We start from the raw sequence: 19,823 nt of genomic DNA on the forward strand, positions 1-19,823 counted from the left end.
GTTCTAGAAGTTTCTTAATGAACTGTTGTGACATGCACTGCTCATATGATTGTCAGCTGCAGGTTGATAAGGCTCCATATAAACAAACGCGATAAACTTTGACAAAATGACAGCTTTAAGATTTTCAATATGATAAAGCATACAGTAGCAGATCAACCTGATTATACCTTTCAATAAACGATCCCTTGTTGATAATCGGTAGGTTATTTGACATATAATGCAGAATATCTCATTGTTTTGAGAGTTTATTTAACACGGTAGGCGGTACGATATCTTAAACAATTTTTCACTGAATTTCTGACTTAATCACATATGGATATGAGAGCGATCTTCCCAGTGATTATCACTACTTAAGCAGTCGTAGAAATGAGGCCGGAAAAAATTTAGGCCTGTACGGGATTTGAACCCCACATGGACTCCGCGTTACGATACCGGTGCAGTGCTCTGTCAACAAGCCAACTAGGAGCTGGTCACTATGTTTGTTCGTAATAAACCCGATGAATAAATGATTGTGAATATATGAAAATCATCTTTGTGAACTGCGGATAAAGAAATGAATACGAAAGCGATCTTCGCAGTAATGAATACTGCTTGTAAGCGGTGAAGAAAATAAGGCCGGGAAATTATTTTCACTACTGCTTAAGTAATGTTCATTACTGCGAAGACCGCTTTCATATTCAGTCCTTATCCGCAGTTCACAAAGATGATTTTCATTTGTTCACAGCGGCATTTGATTATATATCTTGAAATCCATCGGGGAACCTTGGAATATATTCTTTTCCTACTCTCAAAGTCTGAACGCTGGAAATGCTAGAAGCTGGCTCATCAAAAAGAAAAAATCGGCGAATGGCGGAAATTCTTAAGTGATATCTTAAGGGCAGCACCGACAAAAAATTTATATTGTATACGAAATAAACCTTTTTATACCACAATCTTCGTGTCCAGCGGAAATAGTTCTAAATGTGAAAAGCCTGGTAACTAGTTAGATTTCAACATGGCGGGCAGAAATGTCTCGTATTTGAAGCCTAAAACACCTTCTTTCATAGCGCAGTTCAAGGAGAAAGTGGGATATAAAGAACCAGATACAGTTGAAACAAAATTCGAAAAGCCTAATTCGTCCAAGTTAGATGACAGGGAACTTGAAGACGAGAATCCAACTGTAGTTTTGGGATCCAATGTAACCCAGGCCGAAGCAAATGTTTACCTCTCGCGTTTAAAGGCGGAAGAAGAAGCCGAAAAGACAGGTATTAACAAGCATACGATCAGCTACTGAGATTTATGTTATGATACAATAAAAGGGTATATTTAGAAATTGCTATTGGCATGATAAGGTAAACAAAGAAAACAGTATGCAAACGCTAATATCTGCGTTATCATTGGATCGGTTCTCCTCCTCGATAGCTGGAAGAAAAGTGGATTACCTTAAGATATTATCTTTGTGATATTATTTAACCTATCAATTTCAATCATTTGTTTAAATATGATATGAAGGTTTTTTTCTGACCAATCAACTTCACAATGTTGTTCTACTCAATTATTTGACAGTACACTAATTACAGTGCAATATTTCTGTTTATTTTGTTGATGTACTTACCCAGTTAGATTTTAAAAACCACTTAGCTGTGAGGCCTACTTGTAGTTAACATCTATAGACACTTGTCTTTTTCCTTTATCAGAATTTTATGGCTAATATAAATGTAAATCAAAAGAAGAAAAACCATGCGAATAATACTTGAAAGAATATTTGATGCTGATGAAAACAATGACCTTGCTAAATGATAAACAGGACTTAAATAGAGAAAGATGTTTTTTTTTTGTCTTTTCAGTGTGGGACAAAGAAAAAAATTCTGAGTCCCTATGAGGAATCAAACCTCAGATTTTCATATTCTGTGCTCTGATGCTCTAACCACTGAGCCACAGAGACTCCACAGTGAGTGAGGTCTATATAATCTATTCTATTACCACATTCACACCAGCTAAATGCATTTAGTTAAACCAGGTCTAACTGAAAGAAAATCAGAAACAGAAAAGTGAAAAACTGAATTTCCAATAGGTTTCAAGTACTCATTAACATATATTTTCAATGTGCTAAATTTGAAGTCAACAAACATTGGTTAAGCAGCTTCTATGAAGAAAACAATTTTAAACCATGTTTGAAAAAGCAGCTTTAGCACATGTTTAAGATTTGGTGTGAATGGAGTTTAAGCAAAGAAATTTAATATATAAAACACTCATTATGGAAAACTGACCTGTCAACCATCCATTATTTAAATTCTCTTTAACATTTTCAACCTCTACAGGCATAACCCATGGGCATGGTAGATTTATGTTTTTTATGTTGTATTTGCCTTTATTAGCAGCTGTAATGCAACTATGTGGAGGATTTGAGAATGCTGTTTGATTTCATTAGCAGCTGGATTTGGGTTTCACTTCCCAAGATCTAATTGTTGACTCTCCCCTCCAGTTGCTACACTTTTCCTTGTAATTAGTTACAAAAATTTGGTGTTAGATCAAGATAACTGTTACCTGATAAGTTTGAGTATTCTTATTACCTGTTTGCTGGATAATGTATACTTATTATAGGGAGAAGTTGTTAATCACTTCTGAGAGTTAAAGGGTTATGTTACTGTTTCATTTCCCGCCACCCAACTGACTTTCAGAAGAAATTATAATAATGATTGAAATATAAATAAATGATGATAATGCCAACATGTTTCAAAAACACCCTCTTGCTAGCAAAATTTTCCTATTGATTTAGATGCATGTAATCAAGAATTAATTTATTAGAAAATTTTTTCTTCATTTTTTTTACTCAACAGAACAACTCACTCTTTTGCAAAAGAATGGAAATGATATATTTTGTGAGAAAGGCCTTGTCATAAGTAAATTTTGAGTAGAAGTTGGCTGCTTATTACTTGATATAAAGTAATTCTTGCAGGAGCAACTCATTCATATTTTTTATGTCAACAGAAAAGAAAATAAATATTTGTGAAGGAGACGATAACAGTAAAGATGGCGGGAAAATCGTTTTTAAAAAGCCAGGAAAGAGGAAATCAAAGGACAGCGAGAGGCAGTCGAAATACAAAGCAGATAATGGAAAGAAAGCAAAACCTAACAGTACTATGAAAAGTGTGAAAAACAAGACGCTTCTATCGTTTGATGAGGAAGAGGATGAAGACTGAAAAGTTACTTAATAAGGGTTGTTGTGGTGGAAGACCATTATGAACATCTCGTTTTAGGATGAAACTTCCAAGAAGAAAAAAGCCGACAAATTTGTTGGATACGTTTGGAGCTTTGGTGGTAGCGGGAGTAATTAGACAGAGTCTCAATACTCAGTGGTAGAGCATCGTAGAGCAGAATCTGAAGGTCTAAGGTTCGATACCTCATGGGGACTCATTTACATTATGGCTAATGTAAATGGAAATCAAAAGAAGAAAAACCATACGAATAATCCTTGAAAGAGTACTTGATGCAATGAAAACAATCACCATGCTAAATGAATTAGACAGAGTCTCAAGACTCAGTGGTAGAGCATCGAAGAGCAGAATCTGAAGGTCTAAGGTTCTAAGATTCCTCATGGGGACTCAAAAATTTTTTCTTTACTCCACGCTCGTAACAAGACGCAAAACATCTTTCTCTATTTCCTTACCGCGCTTAAAACTCTTTCTTATTCTATTTACAACAGCTTTCCGTGTTACGAAAAGGCTGTCAGAGAGGTTAAACCTACGGCGAATAATAGTTAATTAGTATAATTGCTCAGGTGCTTTCGAAATTTCCTGTAAATAAAAAGAGCAGAGACTGCGCATCTCTTGTTACAATTTTTTTTAGTACTCGTATCAAGATAAGAGCGCAGGTTTTTTAGGTCTACTGAATACAATCAGCCAAAAGTTCAAGTGTCCCGCCAAACCTACTGTTTTGATTGTTTTCCTCGTTCTCTTTTTGTTCTGTATTATTGTAATTTATGTCAAGTGTGTCTTCTACGTCAAGTAAGAGCCCCAATAAGGCAAATCGATCGTCAAATACCATTTCGAACCTAAAGCCTTAGGTTCGAAAGCCTGATCAAGACACAAACAAGATGGCAATTTTGACTATATTATTATTTTCATTCATACAAGTGGTGACGACCTTAGCGCTATATCCTAGGGTGTACAGTTTCACTTTGCGTAATATATTTTTTCTTCATAACATTGTCGGCACACTCTTCTCTCAAAAGTCGCTGATTATTTTATTTCGTTTAGAGAAATGAGCAGCAGTACTTTGTTGGAAATTTTTGGACATGTACTTTTTAGTTTCACGAAAAGTGTGACCGATCATTATAACCCAGAGGAACCGGAGTTCAACAACGAGTTATTTGGGTATAATCCTCTCGAAAGCACAGGTCGAGAATGGTATTATCACCCTGTGGATGAGCTTGTTTACCAGGAATACGGTGGAAAAGATTTAATCACGAGCACGAGCTATCTAGCTGCGAGCAGTCTTGATGTAAAGGTAATTGATGCATGTTCTACAGAGGTGAACGAAACAGAAGCGAACGAGATAAAAGTCGACAACAACAGTGGCACAGCTTGGAAGCGTTTGAGACCTTCCGTTTGCTGTACAATTTTACAATCGCTGTCTATCGGAGCCTTGATTTCATTGCTGGCTGCTATCATCTCAGGTGCGGAGTACATTTTGATCTCTTATCTTTGTTATGAAACTATCAATGTTTGTGAATTCGAACCGCAAAGGACATCAATTCCCCTTCGAGTTCAGTGGATGCGAACAATTGTGATTGCGATGGCTTATTTCTTTCTCTATAATTGGTTCTTTTCAAATGTGCTGCTACTTTTTCGCTTTTATCAACTACATGGACTGAAGAGAAAATTGTTTCTAGCTTTCTCCATTCCCTTCTGTATCGATGCTACCTATCGTATCACACTACAGGCTTTGGGAATGTCGTTTTCGAAACTTTCCTTGGTTCAAAATATTCCCACAAACATTAATTTTCTCACAAGCTTCGGTGTCCAAGTTTATCTCCTTGCGAAACATTTTTGCACCCAGTCAGTGAAAAGGCAGATCTCTTTGTTCTGCCAAATGACAGTACCTCTTTGCCTCACGTTTATTATCGGTATGATCTTCAAGTATCTGATTTATCCAGCATACATCAAAGAGGATACAAATGGTAAGCTACTCATTGCTGTATTCGCACCGTTGACTGGGGTGTTATTGAAACCAATAGCACGCATCTGCGCCCAGAGGCTATGGAACATTACCCATCCGGGTTACTCTTACGTGCTATCAGCGCCTTTGTATTACGGATCAGCGGTTGTCTTTCGAATTTTACAAGCGGATTTGGACAATTTATGGTCAATCGCGCTTCTTGGGATAATTCACGGAGCTGCAGAAGTTATAGAACGTAGTGCCATGGTTTTAATTGACCACATTTGTCATGTGCTATGCAAAAGAACCTCTGCTCCATTGGGAAGTTTTCGTACTCCCCGACGCGAAAGACTCATGGCTGACATCGCCATCATGAGCATGCTGTCTGAGTCAGCGGCTATAGTTTCTGTGAACGGCGTCATATACCTGTATCAATGGGTCTACATCGAGGACAGCTCGTGGTCAAAACTGTTGCAGTCTTTTGCCATTTTCACTTCCGTTCCTCTATTTATTGAATGGTTTTTTAACAGCATGTCTCTGGCGATCGAGACTCGCTATCAGAATATGGCTGTTATGGCTGTTTGGCGAAAGAGATGGAAGAGGCATTTTCTCGTGGCGATTGTCAACACGGTGCCGATTGCATTAACTCTCAGCACCAATCAGATAGCAGTGGTTCACGAGAGATTTGATCGAATTAGAGTCAAGCCTTGTAGAGTGCCATTTACACGAAACTTTACATCAACATCGTCGTAAATTTGCGCAGTTTCGAGAGGTGTAAGCATAATAGAGCCTTTTTTTGATGAGATTTTAAATGCAAGGTTTAAATAAACGGCTTGGTCACCTTAGAAATTGAAAAGTGTTATATTGTGTGCTATTATAGTTTCACACTGGTTTTTGCGATCGCCTTTATCTTCCCAGACCTAATCGTATGAGCGGACACTAATTATAAAAAATCCTCAAGAAAATTGATGTTCAGTGCTTTGCATTTAAGCGAACGAGTATCTTTTCAATGAAACGTTTATTTATCGACCTAGAACTGCTTTTCATAAAAGGCATCAACCTGAGTTGTGCAAAATATTTTCAGATAAGGAAGAAGTGAAATACACGAAAAGTAAGTCATATCACAAAATTGATACACAAATTCAAGTAAACAATAAGGAAAGGATTTTCTCATCAGCTAAAAAGCAACCGATTAATTTACTTTCAACCTAAGTGGAATCTTTCACTATTTTTCATGTAACGAGCTGAATTAAGCATGCATTTTGATTGGTTGTTACTCATGATCTATTGGTGGACAGACGCACAGATAACGTAACCATTGACCATTTTTTGCCCCTATAATTTAAAACAAATGGATTCCATTTTGGTGGGTGTCTGTTAAGCAATAGATCGCATGCGAGTGTGTCACGGATGTTCTTACCACACCTGGCATCCTCTGTGATCTGTTACTGAACAGATGTACGGCAACATGCATGGAGTCTATTTGTTGAAAAGAAATGTTATTTGTGATCATGATACTCAGGAATCGAAAACAAAAGAACAGAGCCATGAAGATATAAAAAAACCGGGTAGAACCTGAAAATAATTTCTGACCGGTTTCACAGAAAATATGGCATCAGAAAACACGTCTTCACGATCGCATGACATGGTCCGTGAGATTATTTTGCTATTCTTTAGGGTTTTTTACTTTCAATCAGTCAATCCTGTGAACCAAAAAGCTATTTGTTTTGTCATGAGTGTTGGATGAACACGAGGAGTTGAACTTCAGACATACGGAATTTATGCCCCGATGTATCCTTTCTCGTTGAAATTTTTTCAATCAAAATGAAACTCAACTTTTCCACATATCTTAAAAAAACCAAAATACTCAGTCCATCAGAGGGAGTCCAGCCACCTTAACCTTGTATTTGGTAAACAACGCAGATATGTCACGTTTCACAGAGAAATAAATATCATGTCATTTACGTTTAATGCAAAAGCGCGATGGAAGGCCACATTTATTTTCCTGCATGGGAGATAAACAAATTAGCTCTCCATGACAACTCACCATGACCATAACTTTCCCTAAGGTCATTTTCTTATTTCGTGCGTTATGCGTTTGCGTTGGGATCAAAATATCGCCATATTCTATTACTTTTTCACAACGAAATGTTTGTTTGGCTTTCATTTCAATAGTAAACACTATGTACCATCACCTGACTTGATCCCTTGTAAAATTTTAATGTAGGGATTCCCTTTTTAACTTACATCACCAATCTCTTTGAATTTTGTTATCAGTAAAACGAGGACAACACAAGCCCCTCTTTGCAGGAATAACTTTAAAAAATTCTAATAAAAAGCCGTGTCAAATGTGGTGTCATTGTTACATTCGGTTTGCAGGTCATACTACAACGCAACGTTTTATAAAATGTAATGAATTCAAATTTAACAAGGTCTAATTACAAAGCTTTCTACTTCATTGCTCCTGTCAGTCAGTGTTTTTTGACCTTGATTTTATCAGTACAAACCTGAGGAACAGGTGACCTCGCTCAAAATTTAGGTTTCATTCAGGTGGCCTCGCTTTAATATATGGTATGGTTTACTTAGGTTATTATAATAGTAACATTCACTCTTGCTCAGCATGTTATATATATCAGTAGCACGAATGCACGTCAAAGACCTTCTTGGAGAAAACTTATTGTTCTAGAATTTCTTCCTAAAACCCCCCTACAGTCTCTCTATATTGTGGTTTTTTCGCGCGACACTTCTAAGAGAAAATTGTCCAGCAAAACTTGGCAGTGGAAACTCCAGTGAATCTAGGACGTTAAAAAAGATGAAGTAACTTTGATGATAAAAAACAAACGTTGCACTCCTATTCCTCCACTTTTTTCGATGACAGCCTGTGCATGTTCTTGCGTTTCCATATGTCATACTATGAAAGATCGACAATTCTTATTTTCGTTTTAAAACAACATGCTATCTGAGGTTGAATTAAAGTTTCATCGTGTTTCATCGCCTTTAAAGTTTTTTCCAATCGAACTTTCAACACATTTTGATAAAAAATGAAACAAAGCAAACTTTATTCGTGTAACTTTTTGTTTGAAACCAATTACGAGGCGCGTGACATTACCCACTACTTTTAGAATATCATCTTAAACAATAGAGTTGTGATTGCATATTTTAAAAGATCCTTAAGAAACCACGGGTTACACAGAAATGCTGCAGTTTCACCGGATCCAGCAAGGTTGAAAGATATGTCCTAACGTGTATTTTTTCAGACTTGGTAAAGCAACAAAGAGTTTAACTACCAAACTCCAATTATTTGCGAAACGGCGATCAATTTCCGAACTGCCGTTCTCGTAAAGGACTGAAATTTGCCTCGAAACAGATCGTTCGTCGCGAACCTGACTTCACACAGAAAATCTAATATAGGGGATAATTTTTTAAGGAGAGAATCTTACTATGACAGGTTTCAGCATTTCTTCAACCTTGTCCACTGAAAACTTCTCGACGACTATCAGTGGAACAGTAGAGTCGAAGGGTGTGGAAATAGTTAAGAGCACGCTTTATGCGACTTGTGGTGTCTTTGGTGTTGTCGGTAACATCCTAACGACAATTATTTTGACGAAGATCAAGGCGAAGGAAACGAGAGTAATGGATTTCTACATGATTAACTTAGCCATAGCGGATTTAGGAACTTTGCTCTTGGCATTTCCAATTACCGCGATACGAGAGAGACTTCCGAATGATTGGCCATTTGGAGAGTTTGTCTGCTTGTATTTCCTTCCACTTACCGACATATTTCACGGCTCGTCTGTTTGGTTCATTACAGCAGCTGCCATAGAAAGATATCAGAAAATTGCCAGGCCTTCCAAAGTAAACGTCAAACTGCCAATAGCATTGAAAAGAGCACAGATCGTTGCAGTGAGCACATGGGTGGCGTCATTCGTGGTCTTTTCATTGCCGCTATATTTTGTTATTCGCTACAGAGAGGTTTCTAATGGAAGATTTCGGTGTGGTTCAGAGTGGCCTTCATTAGGCACAGGCCTCGCTCTATCCAAACTTTACTTTACTTTCATGGTCTTTGTATCTTATGTTATGCCACTAATTGTAATATCGGGAACATTCCTCGCAGTGTCGCACAAACTAAATAAAAGCAGCAAGTTTATCCACGCTATCAATTCGCAACATGAGAAAGACAATGAATTAGGAAACTTACACGGTAGAAAGCTTAGCCAAACAAGAAGGCATGCTATTCGGCTCGCTCAAAACAGACGCGCTAAAATGATTTTAACACCAGTTGTTGGAGTGTTTGCCGTGTTCATGCTTCCGCTGACAATTCTTCGACTATGCGTTGTATTTTGGCCCCCTTTTTTCAAACAAACATTTTACAGCGACTTGCTGTTTGTGGTTTCAGTTGGTGTTATAATCAACTCGTCTGTAAACCCGGCTATATACTCGGTGGTTAGGAAAGACTTCCGGCGCCAAATGGTCCGATTACTTTGCTGGAAGAGAAGATCATCGCGGGGCCAGAAGCGTAATCGAGCTCTTGTTTCTGTCAAATTGGATCTCAATCGGATTTCTCGTTCTTGAATCAGAGATAAAGTGAAATCGCGTTAAACTCGAAGAGTTACATTCAGCTGCTTTAAGGATTAATTTGTTTATTTTAGCACGTTTTTGATTGACGTTGTTTATCGAGTGCATTTTATAAAATAGCCAACGTTATATAGTATAGTTGTTTTAAAAGCATTCGTCATATGTTACAAACAAGAATTCAGCATAAATCTTTCACATTTATAAACTACTAGGATTTGATCTGAAATAAAGGTGTTTATCCGAATGACAAAGTTGTGCATTCAGCATATAGTTTCACGACAAATTACCTTACAAAGCCGTAGGAGATTGAAATTGTCAGCCCAGACGTGCTTTACCAAGTTCAACCGGTATTGAGTACTTTTGAAAACGTATACAGAGAAGTCGAATCTAAATATAGAAGGGTTAAAAAGCAGCAAGAAACATTTACCGACAGACTTATTGAATCGGCGTCAGGAGAATTACAAGCAAAGAATCAAGTAATCGGTGACGAAGCCAAAGCTAATTTTTTAAAATGCGCAGAACAGTTCGCCATTTATCAGAAATCATTCGCAACTGAAAAGCCGCTGTTTAACACGAATCACTTGAAGCAATGACGTCAGCAGTAATAACAAAAATGACCGATGTTTTGAGTTCGCAAAAGTACGCAAGCCACGGGCTAGAGAAATTGTCAGTTCCTACGTGGTATGGTGTTAGAAAGTCTTGCGCAACTTGGAGGCACGAGTTTCAGTATTGGATGAATAATTATAAACAAGCAAAGATGAACAATCGTAAAGGCTTCGGAAAGCATTACCCGCCCAGGCAAAAACTCGTTTTGGTCGGATCAAGTAAGGCCGTGCAAAACGATTGAATAGGCGTAAAAAATTCCCGACACCGAATTTGGAGATCAAACGAAATTAATTGATACGCTCTTAACCGAAATTACAAATCTTAAGCCAATAAAGTGCGACCCGAAATCGCTTTCTCGCTACGCGGCTAGATTCTTTGTTTCGTAAGCAACATGGATCAAAACAGCTGCGCAGTGACAAGTGCCTTAGAAGCACCCTTTGTGATGTCTCAGCTTTTATCAAAGCTAGATCCAAAAGATGACATTGACTTTGGCCGAGAAATGCAACGCGTGAAAATGAAGAGAACGTTCTGAACCTAATAGATTGGTTAAACAAGGAAGCAAGCTTGCGATCTCGCGTCAAAAGGGATATCTGCAACGACACAGAAGGTCGCCGATTTCAAAATCAGCGAAGTCAGTCGGACAATCACTCCACGAACAGTGAAATGCCCGATGATGAAATTCGTCTAGTAGGTTGCGAAGCAAAGCATTTACTTTCTGCATGTCCAGTGTTCCAAAAATCAACAGTAGACTAGAGAAAAAACCAGCCATTTCGTTCCAATTCTACCGCATTCATTTTAGTAACTCGTACAGTATACGCAAGAATTAGATGTGAACAAACCACTGCATTCGAACTATTGAAATTGTTACAATAAATCTTTGCTTCTTCTGATGCGAATCAACACTGGTACGAAACGTCGGAACAATAGTAGAGACTACTGCGTCCAGTCACAAAAATAACTCATTCTGATTTTCTAAAACAATAACATTAAACAGTTTTTGAACAAGAACAAAGAAACTACTCGAATTACAAGTCGTTCGTAAAGCCTATGATAAGTAAAAATGTTTCTATTCTGAACTATTGGAACTCTCAGCTTATTTTCAGATGCAAATAAACATTAATCAACATTAATGTCAACGTCTTAAAAAAAGTGGAGACTATTATATCGAACTCAATCTTATATTCTTATTTTAACGGTTATTAACTGTTGAGGGATCCGAAATAACACCTTAACAATTACAAAGACGTCTAGAGTCTGGCAATCTGCAGATAATGCAGAGCGACTCGCCCTCCGGGGCAGTCTTAAATCCCTAGCAGCTATGTGTAACCTTTCCACGCACAACTCTCACTTTACCATGTAGTCCCAACACTCGGGCATTGCACAATGACGAAATAAATTAGTGTCACAAGTTTGCCTCTTATTGAATCTAGCGGTGGTCACATGTGATCTATGACTGAAAAAAAAAAAACACAGCAACATGAAATATATTTGTTAAGTAAACTATCTTTTTTGGCCTTCAGCTCAATAGTAAACACAATGAACCACCACCTGAGTTGATCCATTGTAAAGATATAATGTCGGGGTTCTCTTTTTAACTTACATTACCAAACTCTTAAAATTTTGTTATCAGTAAAACGAGGACAAAAAATTCTTATGAAAAGCCTTTTTAAAAGTGAAGTGTTTTGTTACATTCAGATTGCAAGTCATACTGCAACGCAACGTTTTATCACATATAATGAATTCATATTAAACAAGGTCCAAGTACAAAGCTTTCTACTTCATTGTTCCTGTCAGTCAGTGTTTTTTGTGCTTGATTTTACCAGTACAAACCTGAGGAACAGGTGGCTTCGCTAAAACTTTAGGTTTCATTCAGGTGGCCTCGCTTTAATATATGGTTTAGATGGTATAGTTTACTAAGGTTTATATAATAGTAACATTCACTCTTGTTCAGCAAGTTATATATATTAATAGCACGAATACATGTCAAAGACCTTCTCGTAGAAAACTTACTGTTCTAGATTCTCTTCCTAAAAGCCCTACAGCCTCTCTATATTATGGTTTTTTTGCGCGACACTTCTAAGTAAAAATTGTTTAGCAAACCTTGGCAGTGAAAACTCCAGTGACTCTAAGTCGTTAAAAAACAGATAAAATAATTTTGATGATAAAAAAAAAAGAACGTTGTATTCCTATTCCTCCACTTTTTTCGATGACAAGTTGTGTATGTTATTGCATTTCCATATGTTATACTATAAACGATCGACAATTCTTGGTTTCGTTTTATTCTAAATTTCAATTCAGTCAACTTTGTTTAAAAACGACATGCTATCTGAGGTTGAATTAAAGTTTCCTCGTGTTTCATCGCTTTAAAGTTTTTTTTATCCAACGTTTAACACATTTTTGTAACAATTAAAACAAAGCAAACTTTATTGTTGTAACTTTTTGTTTAAAACCAATTACAACGCGTGTGACATTATCCCCTACGATTTGAATATCATCATAAACAATGGAGTTTTGTGTGCATATTTTAAAAGACCCTCAAGAAACCACGGGTTACACAGAAATGCTGCAGTTTCACCGGATCCAACAAGGCTGCAAGATATGTCCTTACGTGTATTTGTTCAATCTTGTTAAGGCTTCAAAGAGTTTAACTACCAAACTCCAATTATTCGCGAAACGGCGATCGATTTCCGAACTGCAGTTCTCGTAAAGGGCCAAAATTTGCCTCGAAACGGATCGTTCGTCGCTAGCCTGACTTCAAACAGAAAACCTAATTGATAGGAAAGGCGATAATTTATTAAGAGGAGAATCTTACTATGATAGGTTTCAGCAACTTTTAAACTTTGTCCACTGAAAACTTCTCGACGACTATCAATGGAAGCACAAGCAGTGGCGAGGAAATAGAGTCGCAGGGTATGGAAATAGTTAAGAGCACGCTTTATGCGACTTGTGGTGTCTTTGGTGTTGTCGGTAACATCCTAACGACAATTATTTTGACGAAGATCAAGGCGAAGGAAACGAGAGTAATGGATTTCTACATGATTAACTTAGCCATAGCGGATTTAGGAACTTTGCTCTTGGCATTTCCAATTACCGCGATACGAGAGAGACTTCCGAATGATTGGCCATTTGGAGAGTTTGTCTGCTTGTATTTCCTTCCACTTACCGACATATTTCACGGCTCATCTGTTTGGTTCATTACAGCAGCTGCCATAGAAAGATATCAGAAAATTGCCAGGCCTTCCAAAGTAAACGTCAAACTGCCAATAGCATTGAAAAGAGCACAGATCGTTGCAGTGAGCACATGGGTGGCGTCATTCGTCGTCTTTTCATTACCGCTCTATTTTCTTATACGCTTCAGAGAGGTTTCTACTAGTGGAAGATTTTGGTGTGGTTCAGAGTGGCCTTCATTAGGCACAGGCCTCGCTTTATCCAAACTTTACTTTACTTTCATCATCTTTGTATCTTATGTTATGCCACTATTTGTAATATCGGGAACATTCCTCGCAGTGTCGCACAAACTAAATAAAAGCAGCAAGTTTATCCACGTTATCAATTTGCAACATAAGAAAGACAATGAATTAGGAAACTTACACAGTAGAAGGTTTAGCCCAACAAGAAGGCATGCTATTCGGCTCGCTCAAAACAGACGCGCTAAAATGATTTTAACACCAGTTGTTGGAGTGTTTGCTGTGTTCATGCTTCCGCTGACAATTCTTCGCCTATGCGTTGTATTTTGGCCCCCTTTTTTCAAACAAACATTTTACAGCGACTTGCTGTTTGTGGTTTCAGTTGGTGTTATAATCAACTCGTCTGTAAACCCGGCTATATACTCGGTGGTTAGGAAAGACTTCCGCCGCCAAATGGTCCGATTACTTTGCTGGAAGAGAAGATCATCGCGGGGCCAGAAGCGTAATCGAGCTCTTGTTTCTGTCAAACTGGATGTCAATCGGATTTCTCGTTCTTGAATCAGAGATAAAGTGAAATCGCGTTTAACTCGAAGAGTTACATTCAGCTGCTTTAAGGATTAATTTGTTTAATTTAGCACGTTTTCGATTGGTGTTGTTTATCGAGTGCATTTTATAAAATAGCCAACGTTATATAGTATAGTTGTTTTAAAAGCATTCGTCATATGTTACAAACAAGAATTCAGCATAAATCTTTCACATCTATAAACTACTAGGATTTGATCTGAAATAAAGGTGTTTATCCGAATGACAAAGTTGTGCATTCAGCATATAGTTTCACGACAAATTACCTTACAAAGCCGGGGGAGATTGACATTGTCAGCCCAGACGTGCTTTACCAAGTTCAACCGGTATTGAGTACTTTTGAAAACGTATACAGAGAAGTCGAATCTAAATATGGAAGGGTTAAAAAGCAGCAAGAAACATTTACCGACAGACTTATTGAATCGGCGACAGGAGAATTACAAGCAAAGAATCAAGTAATCGGTGACGAAGCCAAAGCTAATTTTTTAAAATGCGCAGAACAGTTTGCCATTTATCAGAAATCATTCGCAACTGAAAAGCCGCTGTTTAAACACGAATCACTTGAAGCAATGACGTCAGCAGTAATAACAAAAATGACCGATGTTTTGAGTTCGCACGGGCTAGAGAAATTGTCAGTTCCTACGTGATATGGTGTTAGAAAGTCTTGCGCAACTTGGAGGCACGAGTTTCAGTATTGGATGAATAAGTATAAACAAGACAAAGATGAACAATCGTAAAGGCTTCGGAAAGCATTACCCACCCAGGCAAAAACTCGTTTTGGTCGGATCAAGTAAGGCCGTGCAAAACGATTGAACAGGCGTAAAAAATTCCCGACACCGAATTTGGAGATCAAACGAAATTAATTGATACGCTCTTAACCGAAATTATAAATCTTAAGCCAGTAAAGTGCGACACGAAATCGCTTTCTCGCTACGCGGCTAGATTCTTTGTTTCGTAAGCAACATGGATCAAAACAGCTGCGCAGTGACAAGTGCCTTAGAAGCACCCTTTGTGATGTCTCAGCTTTTATCAAAGCTAGATCCAAAAGATAACATTGACTTTGGCCGAGAAATGCAACGCGTGAAAAATGAAGAGAACGTTCTGAACCTAATAGATTGGTTAAACAAGGAAGCAAGCTTGCGATCTCGCGTCAAAAGGGATGCCTGCAACGACACAGAAATCGCCGATTTCAAAATCAGCGAAGTCAGTCGGACAATCACTCCACGAACAGTGAAATGCCCGATGATGAAATTTGTCGAGTAGGTTGCGAAGCAAAGCATTTACTTTCTGCATGTCCAGTGTTCCAAAAATCAACAGTAGACTAGAGAAAAAAACCAGCCATTTCGTTCCAATTCTACCGCATTCATTTTAGCGACTCGTACAGTATACGCAAGAATTAGATGTGAACAAACCACTGCATTCGAACTATTGAAATTGTTACAATAAATCTTTGCTTCTTCTGATGCGAATCAACATTGGTACAAAACGTCATAACAATAGTAGAGACTACTGCGTCCAGTCACAAAAATAACTCATTCTGATTTTCTAAAACAATAACATTAAACAGTTTTTGAACAAGAACAAAGAAACTACTCGAATTACAAGTCATTCATAAAGCCTATGATAAGTAAATATGTTTCTATTCTGAACTATTGGAACTCTCAGCTTATTTTCAGATGCAAATAAACATTAATGTCAACGTCTTAACAAAAGTGGAGACTATTACATCGAACTCAATCTTATATTCCAATTTTAACGGTTATTAACTGTTGAGGGATCCGAAATAACACCTTAACAATTACGAAGACGTCTAGAGTCTGGCAATCTGCAGATAATGCAGAGCCACTCGCCCTCCGGGGCAGTCTTAAATCTCTAGCAGCTCATGTGTAACCTTTCCTCGCACAACTCTCACTTTACCATGTAGTCCCAACACTCGGGCATTGCACAATGACGAAATAAATTAGTGTCACAAGTTTGCCTCTTATCGAATCTAGCGGTGGTCACATGTGATCTATGACTGAAAAAAAAAACACAGCAACATGAAATATATTTGTTAAGTAAACTATCTTTTTTGGCCTTCAGCTCAATAGTAAACACTATGAACCACCACCTGACTTGATCCATTGTAAAGATATAATGTCGGGGTTCTCTTTTTAACTTACATTACCAAACTCTTAAAATTTTGTTATCAGTAAAACGAGGACAAAAAATTCTTATGAAAAGCCTTTTTAAAAGTGAAGTTTTTTGTTACATTCAGATTGTAAGTCATACTGCAACGCAACGTTTTATCAAATATAATGAATTCATATTAAACAAGGTCCAAGTACAAAGCTTTCTACTTCATTGTTCCTGTCAGTCAGTGTTTTTTGTTCTTGATTTTATCAGTACAAACCTGAGGAACAGGTGGCTTCGCTAAAACTTTAGGTTTCATTCAGGTGGCCTCGCTTTAATATATGGTTTAGATGGTATAGTTTACTAAGGTTTATATAAATAGTAACATTCACTCTTGTTCAGCAAGTTATATATATTAATAGCACGAATACATGTCAAAGACCTTCTCGTAGAAAACTTACTGTTCTAGATTCTCTTCCTAAAAGCCCTACAGCCTCTCTATATTATGGTTTTTTTGCGCGACACTTCTAAGTAAAAATTGTTTAGCAAACCTTGGCAGTGAAAACTCCAGTGACTCTAAGTCGTTAAAAAACAGATAAAATAATTTTGATGATAAAAAAAAAGAACGTTGTATTCCTCCACTTTTTTCGATGACAAGTTGTGTATGTTATTGCATTTCCATATGTCATACTATAAACGATCGACAATTCTTGGTTTCGTTTTATTCTAAATTTCAATTCAGTCAACTTTGTTTAAAAACGACATGCTATCTGAGGTTGAATTAAAGTTTCCTCGTGTTTCATCGCTTTAAAGTTTTTTCCAATGGAACTTTTAACACATTTTTGTAACAATTAAAACAAAGCAAACTTTATTGTTGTAACTTTTTGTTTAAAACCAATTACAACGCGTGTGACATTATCCCCTACGATTTGAATATCATCATAAACAATGGAGTTTTGTGTGCATATTTTAAAAGACCCTCAAGAAACCACGGGTTACACAGAAATGCTGCAGTTTCACCGGATCCAACAAGGCTGCAAGATATGTCCTTACGTGTATTTGTTCAATCTTGTTAAGGCTTCAAAGAGTTTAACTACCAAACTCCAATTATTCGCGAAACGGCGATCGATTTCCGAACTGCAGTTCTCGTAAAGGGCTAAAATTTGCCTCGAAACGGATCGTTCGTCGCTAGCCTGACTTCAAACAGAAAACCTAATTGATAGGAAAGGCGATAATTTACTAAGAGGAGAATCTTACTATGACAGGTTTCAGCAACTTTTCAACTTTGTCCACTGAAAACTTCTCGACGACTAACATTGAAAGCACAAGCAGTGGCGAGGCAATAGAGTCGCAGGGTATGGAAATAGTTAAGAGCACGCTTTATGCGACATGTGGTGTCTTTGGTGTTGTCGGTAACATCCTAACGACAATTATTTTGACGAAGATCAAGGCGAAGGAAACGAGAGTAATGGATTTCTACATGATTAACTTAGCCATAGCGGATTTAGGAACTTTGCTCTTGGCATTTCCAATTACCGCGATACGAGAGAGACTTCCGAATGATTGGCCATTTGGAGAGTTTGTCTGCTTGTATTTCCTTCCACTTACTGACATATTTCACGGCTCGTCTGTTTGGTTCATTACAGCAGCTGCCATAGAAAGATATCAGAAAATTGCCAGGCCTTCCAAAGTAAACGTCAAACTGCAAATAGCATTGAAAAGAGCACAGATCGTTGCAGTGAGCACATGGGTGGCGTCATTCGTCGTCTTTTCATTACCGCTATATTTTCTTATACGCTACAGAGAGGTTTCTACTAGTGGAAGATTTTGGTGTGGTTCAGAGTGGCCTTCATTAGGCGCAGGCCTTGCTCTATCCAAACTTTACTTTACTTTCATCATCTTTGTGTCTTATGTAATGCCACTCCTTGCAATATCGGGAACATTCCTCGCAGTGTCGCACAAACTAAATAAAAGCAGCAAGTTTATCCACGTTATCAATTCGCAACATGAGAAAGACAATGAATTAGTAAACTCACACGGTAGAAAGCTTAGCCAAACAAGAAGGCATGCCAATCGGCTCGCTCAAAATAGACGCGCTAAAATGATTTTAACACCAGTTGTTGGAGTGTTTGCTGTGTTCATGCTTCCGCTGACAATTCTTCGCCTATGCGTTGTATTTTGGCCCCCTTTTTTCAAACAAACATTTTACAGCGACTGGCTGTTTGTGGTTTCAGTTGGCGTTATAATCAACTCGTCTGTAAACCCGGCTATATACTCGGTGGTTAGGAAAGACTTCCGCCGCCAAATGGTCCGATTACTTTGCTGGAAGAGAAGATCATCGCGGGGCCAGAAGCGTAATCGAGCTCTTGTTTCTGTCAAACTGGATCTCAATCGGATTTCTCGTTCTTGAATCAGAGATAAAACAAATTCGCGTTTAACTCGAAGAGGTACATTCGGCTGCTTTAAGAATTAATTTGTTTATTTTTTATTTTAGCACGTTTTCGATTGACGTTGTTTATGGAGTGTATTTTATAAAATAGCCAACGTTATATAGTATAGTCGTTTTAAAAGCACTCGTCATATGTTACAAACAAGAATTCAGCGTAACTCTTTCATATTTATGAACTACTAAGATTTGATCTGAAATAAAGGTGTTTATCCGAATGACAAAGTTGTGCATTCAGCATATAGTTTCGCGACAAATTACCTTACAAAGCCGGAGGAGATTGACATTGTTAGCTCAGCACGAAATCGTAACTCTCTCTGCCCGACAGTGTAACCTTGGGTAGAGGCCGGGATAACTAGAAGCCTTCAAGCCAATTACATGTAGTTTTAATACATCAATAATTGTATAGCACCACCTGAGGAAAACTCTTTAATTAGACTGCATTTCACAAATTGTAAACTTCAAACAATTCTATTTTCTCGCATACACCCATCATTGACTCATCCATATTTTCAACTGGATAAATTTTGATGTCACCCTTCGGGTATTTCCTCTTCAACGTCTTGCACCAAAGAAGGGAAAATGGCAAAAGTCAGAAATGGTGTAAATATTTATTTACTGTTAACAAGATGCGTGACTTGATGCAGGTGTTTTCTCGGCTAGATTTTTGTTTCTTTTTCTTTTTCCTTAAAAGGATTTCTTTCTTTTTACGGAGCACTAGTCAGGTGTCTTCGCTGCAATGCTAACACACACAGCTCGATGTTAGGTCAGAGATCTCCCATTGGGTTTATACGCCGCTGTGTAAATATTGATCGTTGAAAGCTTCGGGGAAAATTATGTAATCATTGATTATTAGAGTAAACTAAACATGGTGAGATCAAAATTGATGCCAGTCGTCGGTCTTCCGTCTTGTGATGAATGGCTATGAAAAACAAGGGAAAAGGCATCGATTACAG

At 37.7% G+C, this 19,823-nt stretch overlaps 5 protein-coding genes across 5 annotated transcripts; all 5 read left to right on the forward strand.

Moving 5' to 3' along the window:
* Window positions 1-993: 993 nt before the first annotated feature.
* LOC131774636 (uncharacterized protein KIAA1143 homolog) lies at window positions 994-4,187 on the forward strand. The gene is made up of 2 exons (XM_059090689.2): window positions 994-1,244; window positions 2,971-4,187. Exons 1-2 carry the CDS (start codon window positions 995-997, stop codon window positions 3,180-3,182), a joined length of 462 nt encoding a protein of 153 aa, XP_058946672.1. The 5' UTR covers window position 994; the 3' UTR covers window positions 3,183-4,187.
* A 55-nt stretch (window positions 4,188-4,242) lies between these two features.
* LOC131774635 (uncharacterized) lies at window positions 4,243-5,963 on the forward strand. Its single transcript, XM_059090688.2, has one exon. It carries the CDS (start codon window positions 4,243-4,245, stop codon window positions 5,890-5,892), a length of 1,650 nt encoding a protein of 549 aa, XP_058946671.2. The 3' UTR covers window positions 5,893-5,963.
* Window positions 5,964-8,353: 2,390 nt separating this feature from the next.
* Window positions 8,354-9,831, forward strand: LOC131774596 (QRFP-like peptide receptor). Its single transcript, XM_059090649.2, has one exon. It carries the CDS (start codon window positions 8,581-8,583, stop codon window positions 9,709-9,711), a length of 1,131 nt encoding a protein of 376 aa, XP_058946632.2. The 5' UTR covers window positions 8,354-8,580; the 3' UTR covers window positions 9,712-9,831.
* A 3,017-nt stretch (window positions 9,832-12,848) lies between these two features.
* Window positions 12,849-14,345, forward strand: LOC131774617 (QRFP-like peptide receptor). The gene has a single exon (XM_059090671.2). The coding sequence runs from the start codon at window positions 13,233-13,235 to the stop codon at window positions 14,283-14,285; it is 1,053 nt and encodes a 350-aa protein (XP_058946654.2). The 5' UTR covers window positions 12,849-13,232; the 3' UTR covers window positions 14,286-14,345.
* A 3,067-nt stretch (window positions 14,346-17,412) lies between these two features.
* On the forward strand, window positions 17,413-19,073 carry LOC131774621 (QRFP-like peptide receptor). The gene has a single exon (XM_059090675.2). It carries the CDS (start codon window positions 17,680-17,682, stop codon window positions 18,829-18,831), a length of 1,152 nt encoding a protein of 383 aa, XP_058946658.2. The 5' UTR covers window positions 17,413-17,679; the 3' UTR covers window positions 18,832-19,073.
* The last annotated feature ends 750 nt before the right edge of the window (window positions 19,074-19,823 follow it).

This window comes from Pocillopora verrucosa, chromosome 3 (genome assembly GCF_036669915.1).
Source record: "Pocillopora verrucosa isolate sample1 chromosome 3, ASM3666991v2, whole genome shotgun sequence".
Taxonomy (NCBI): domain Eukaryota; kingdom Metazoa; phylum Cnidaria; class Anthozoa; order Scleractinia; family Pocilloporidae; genus Pocillopora; species Pocillopora verrucosa.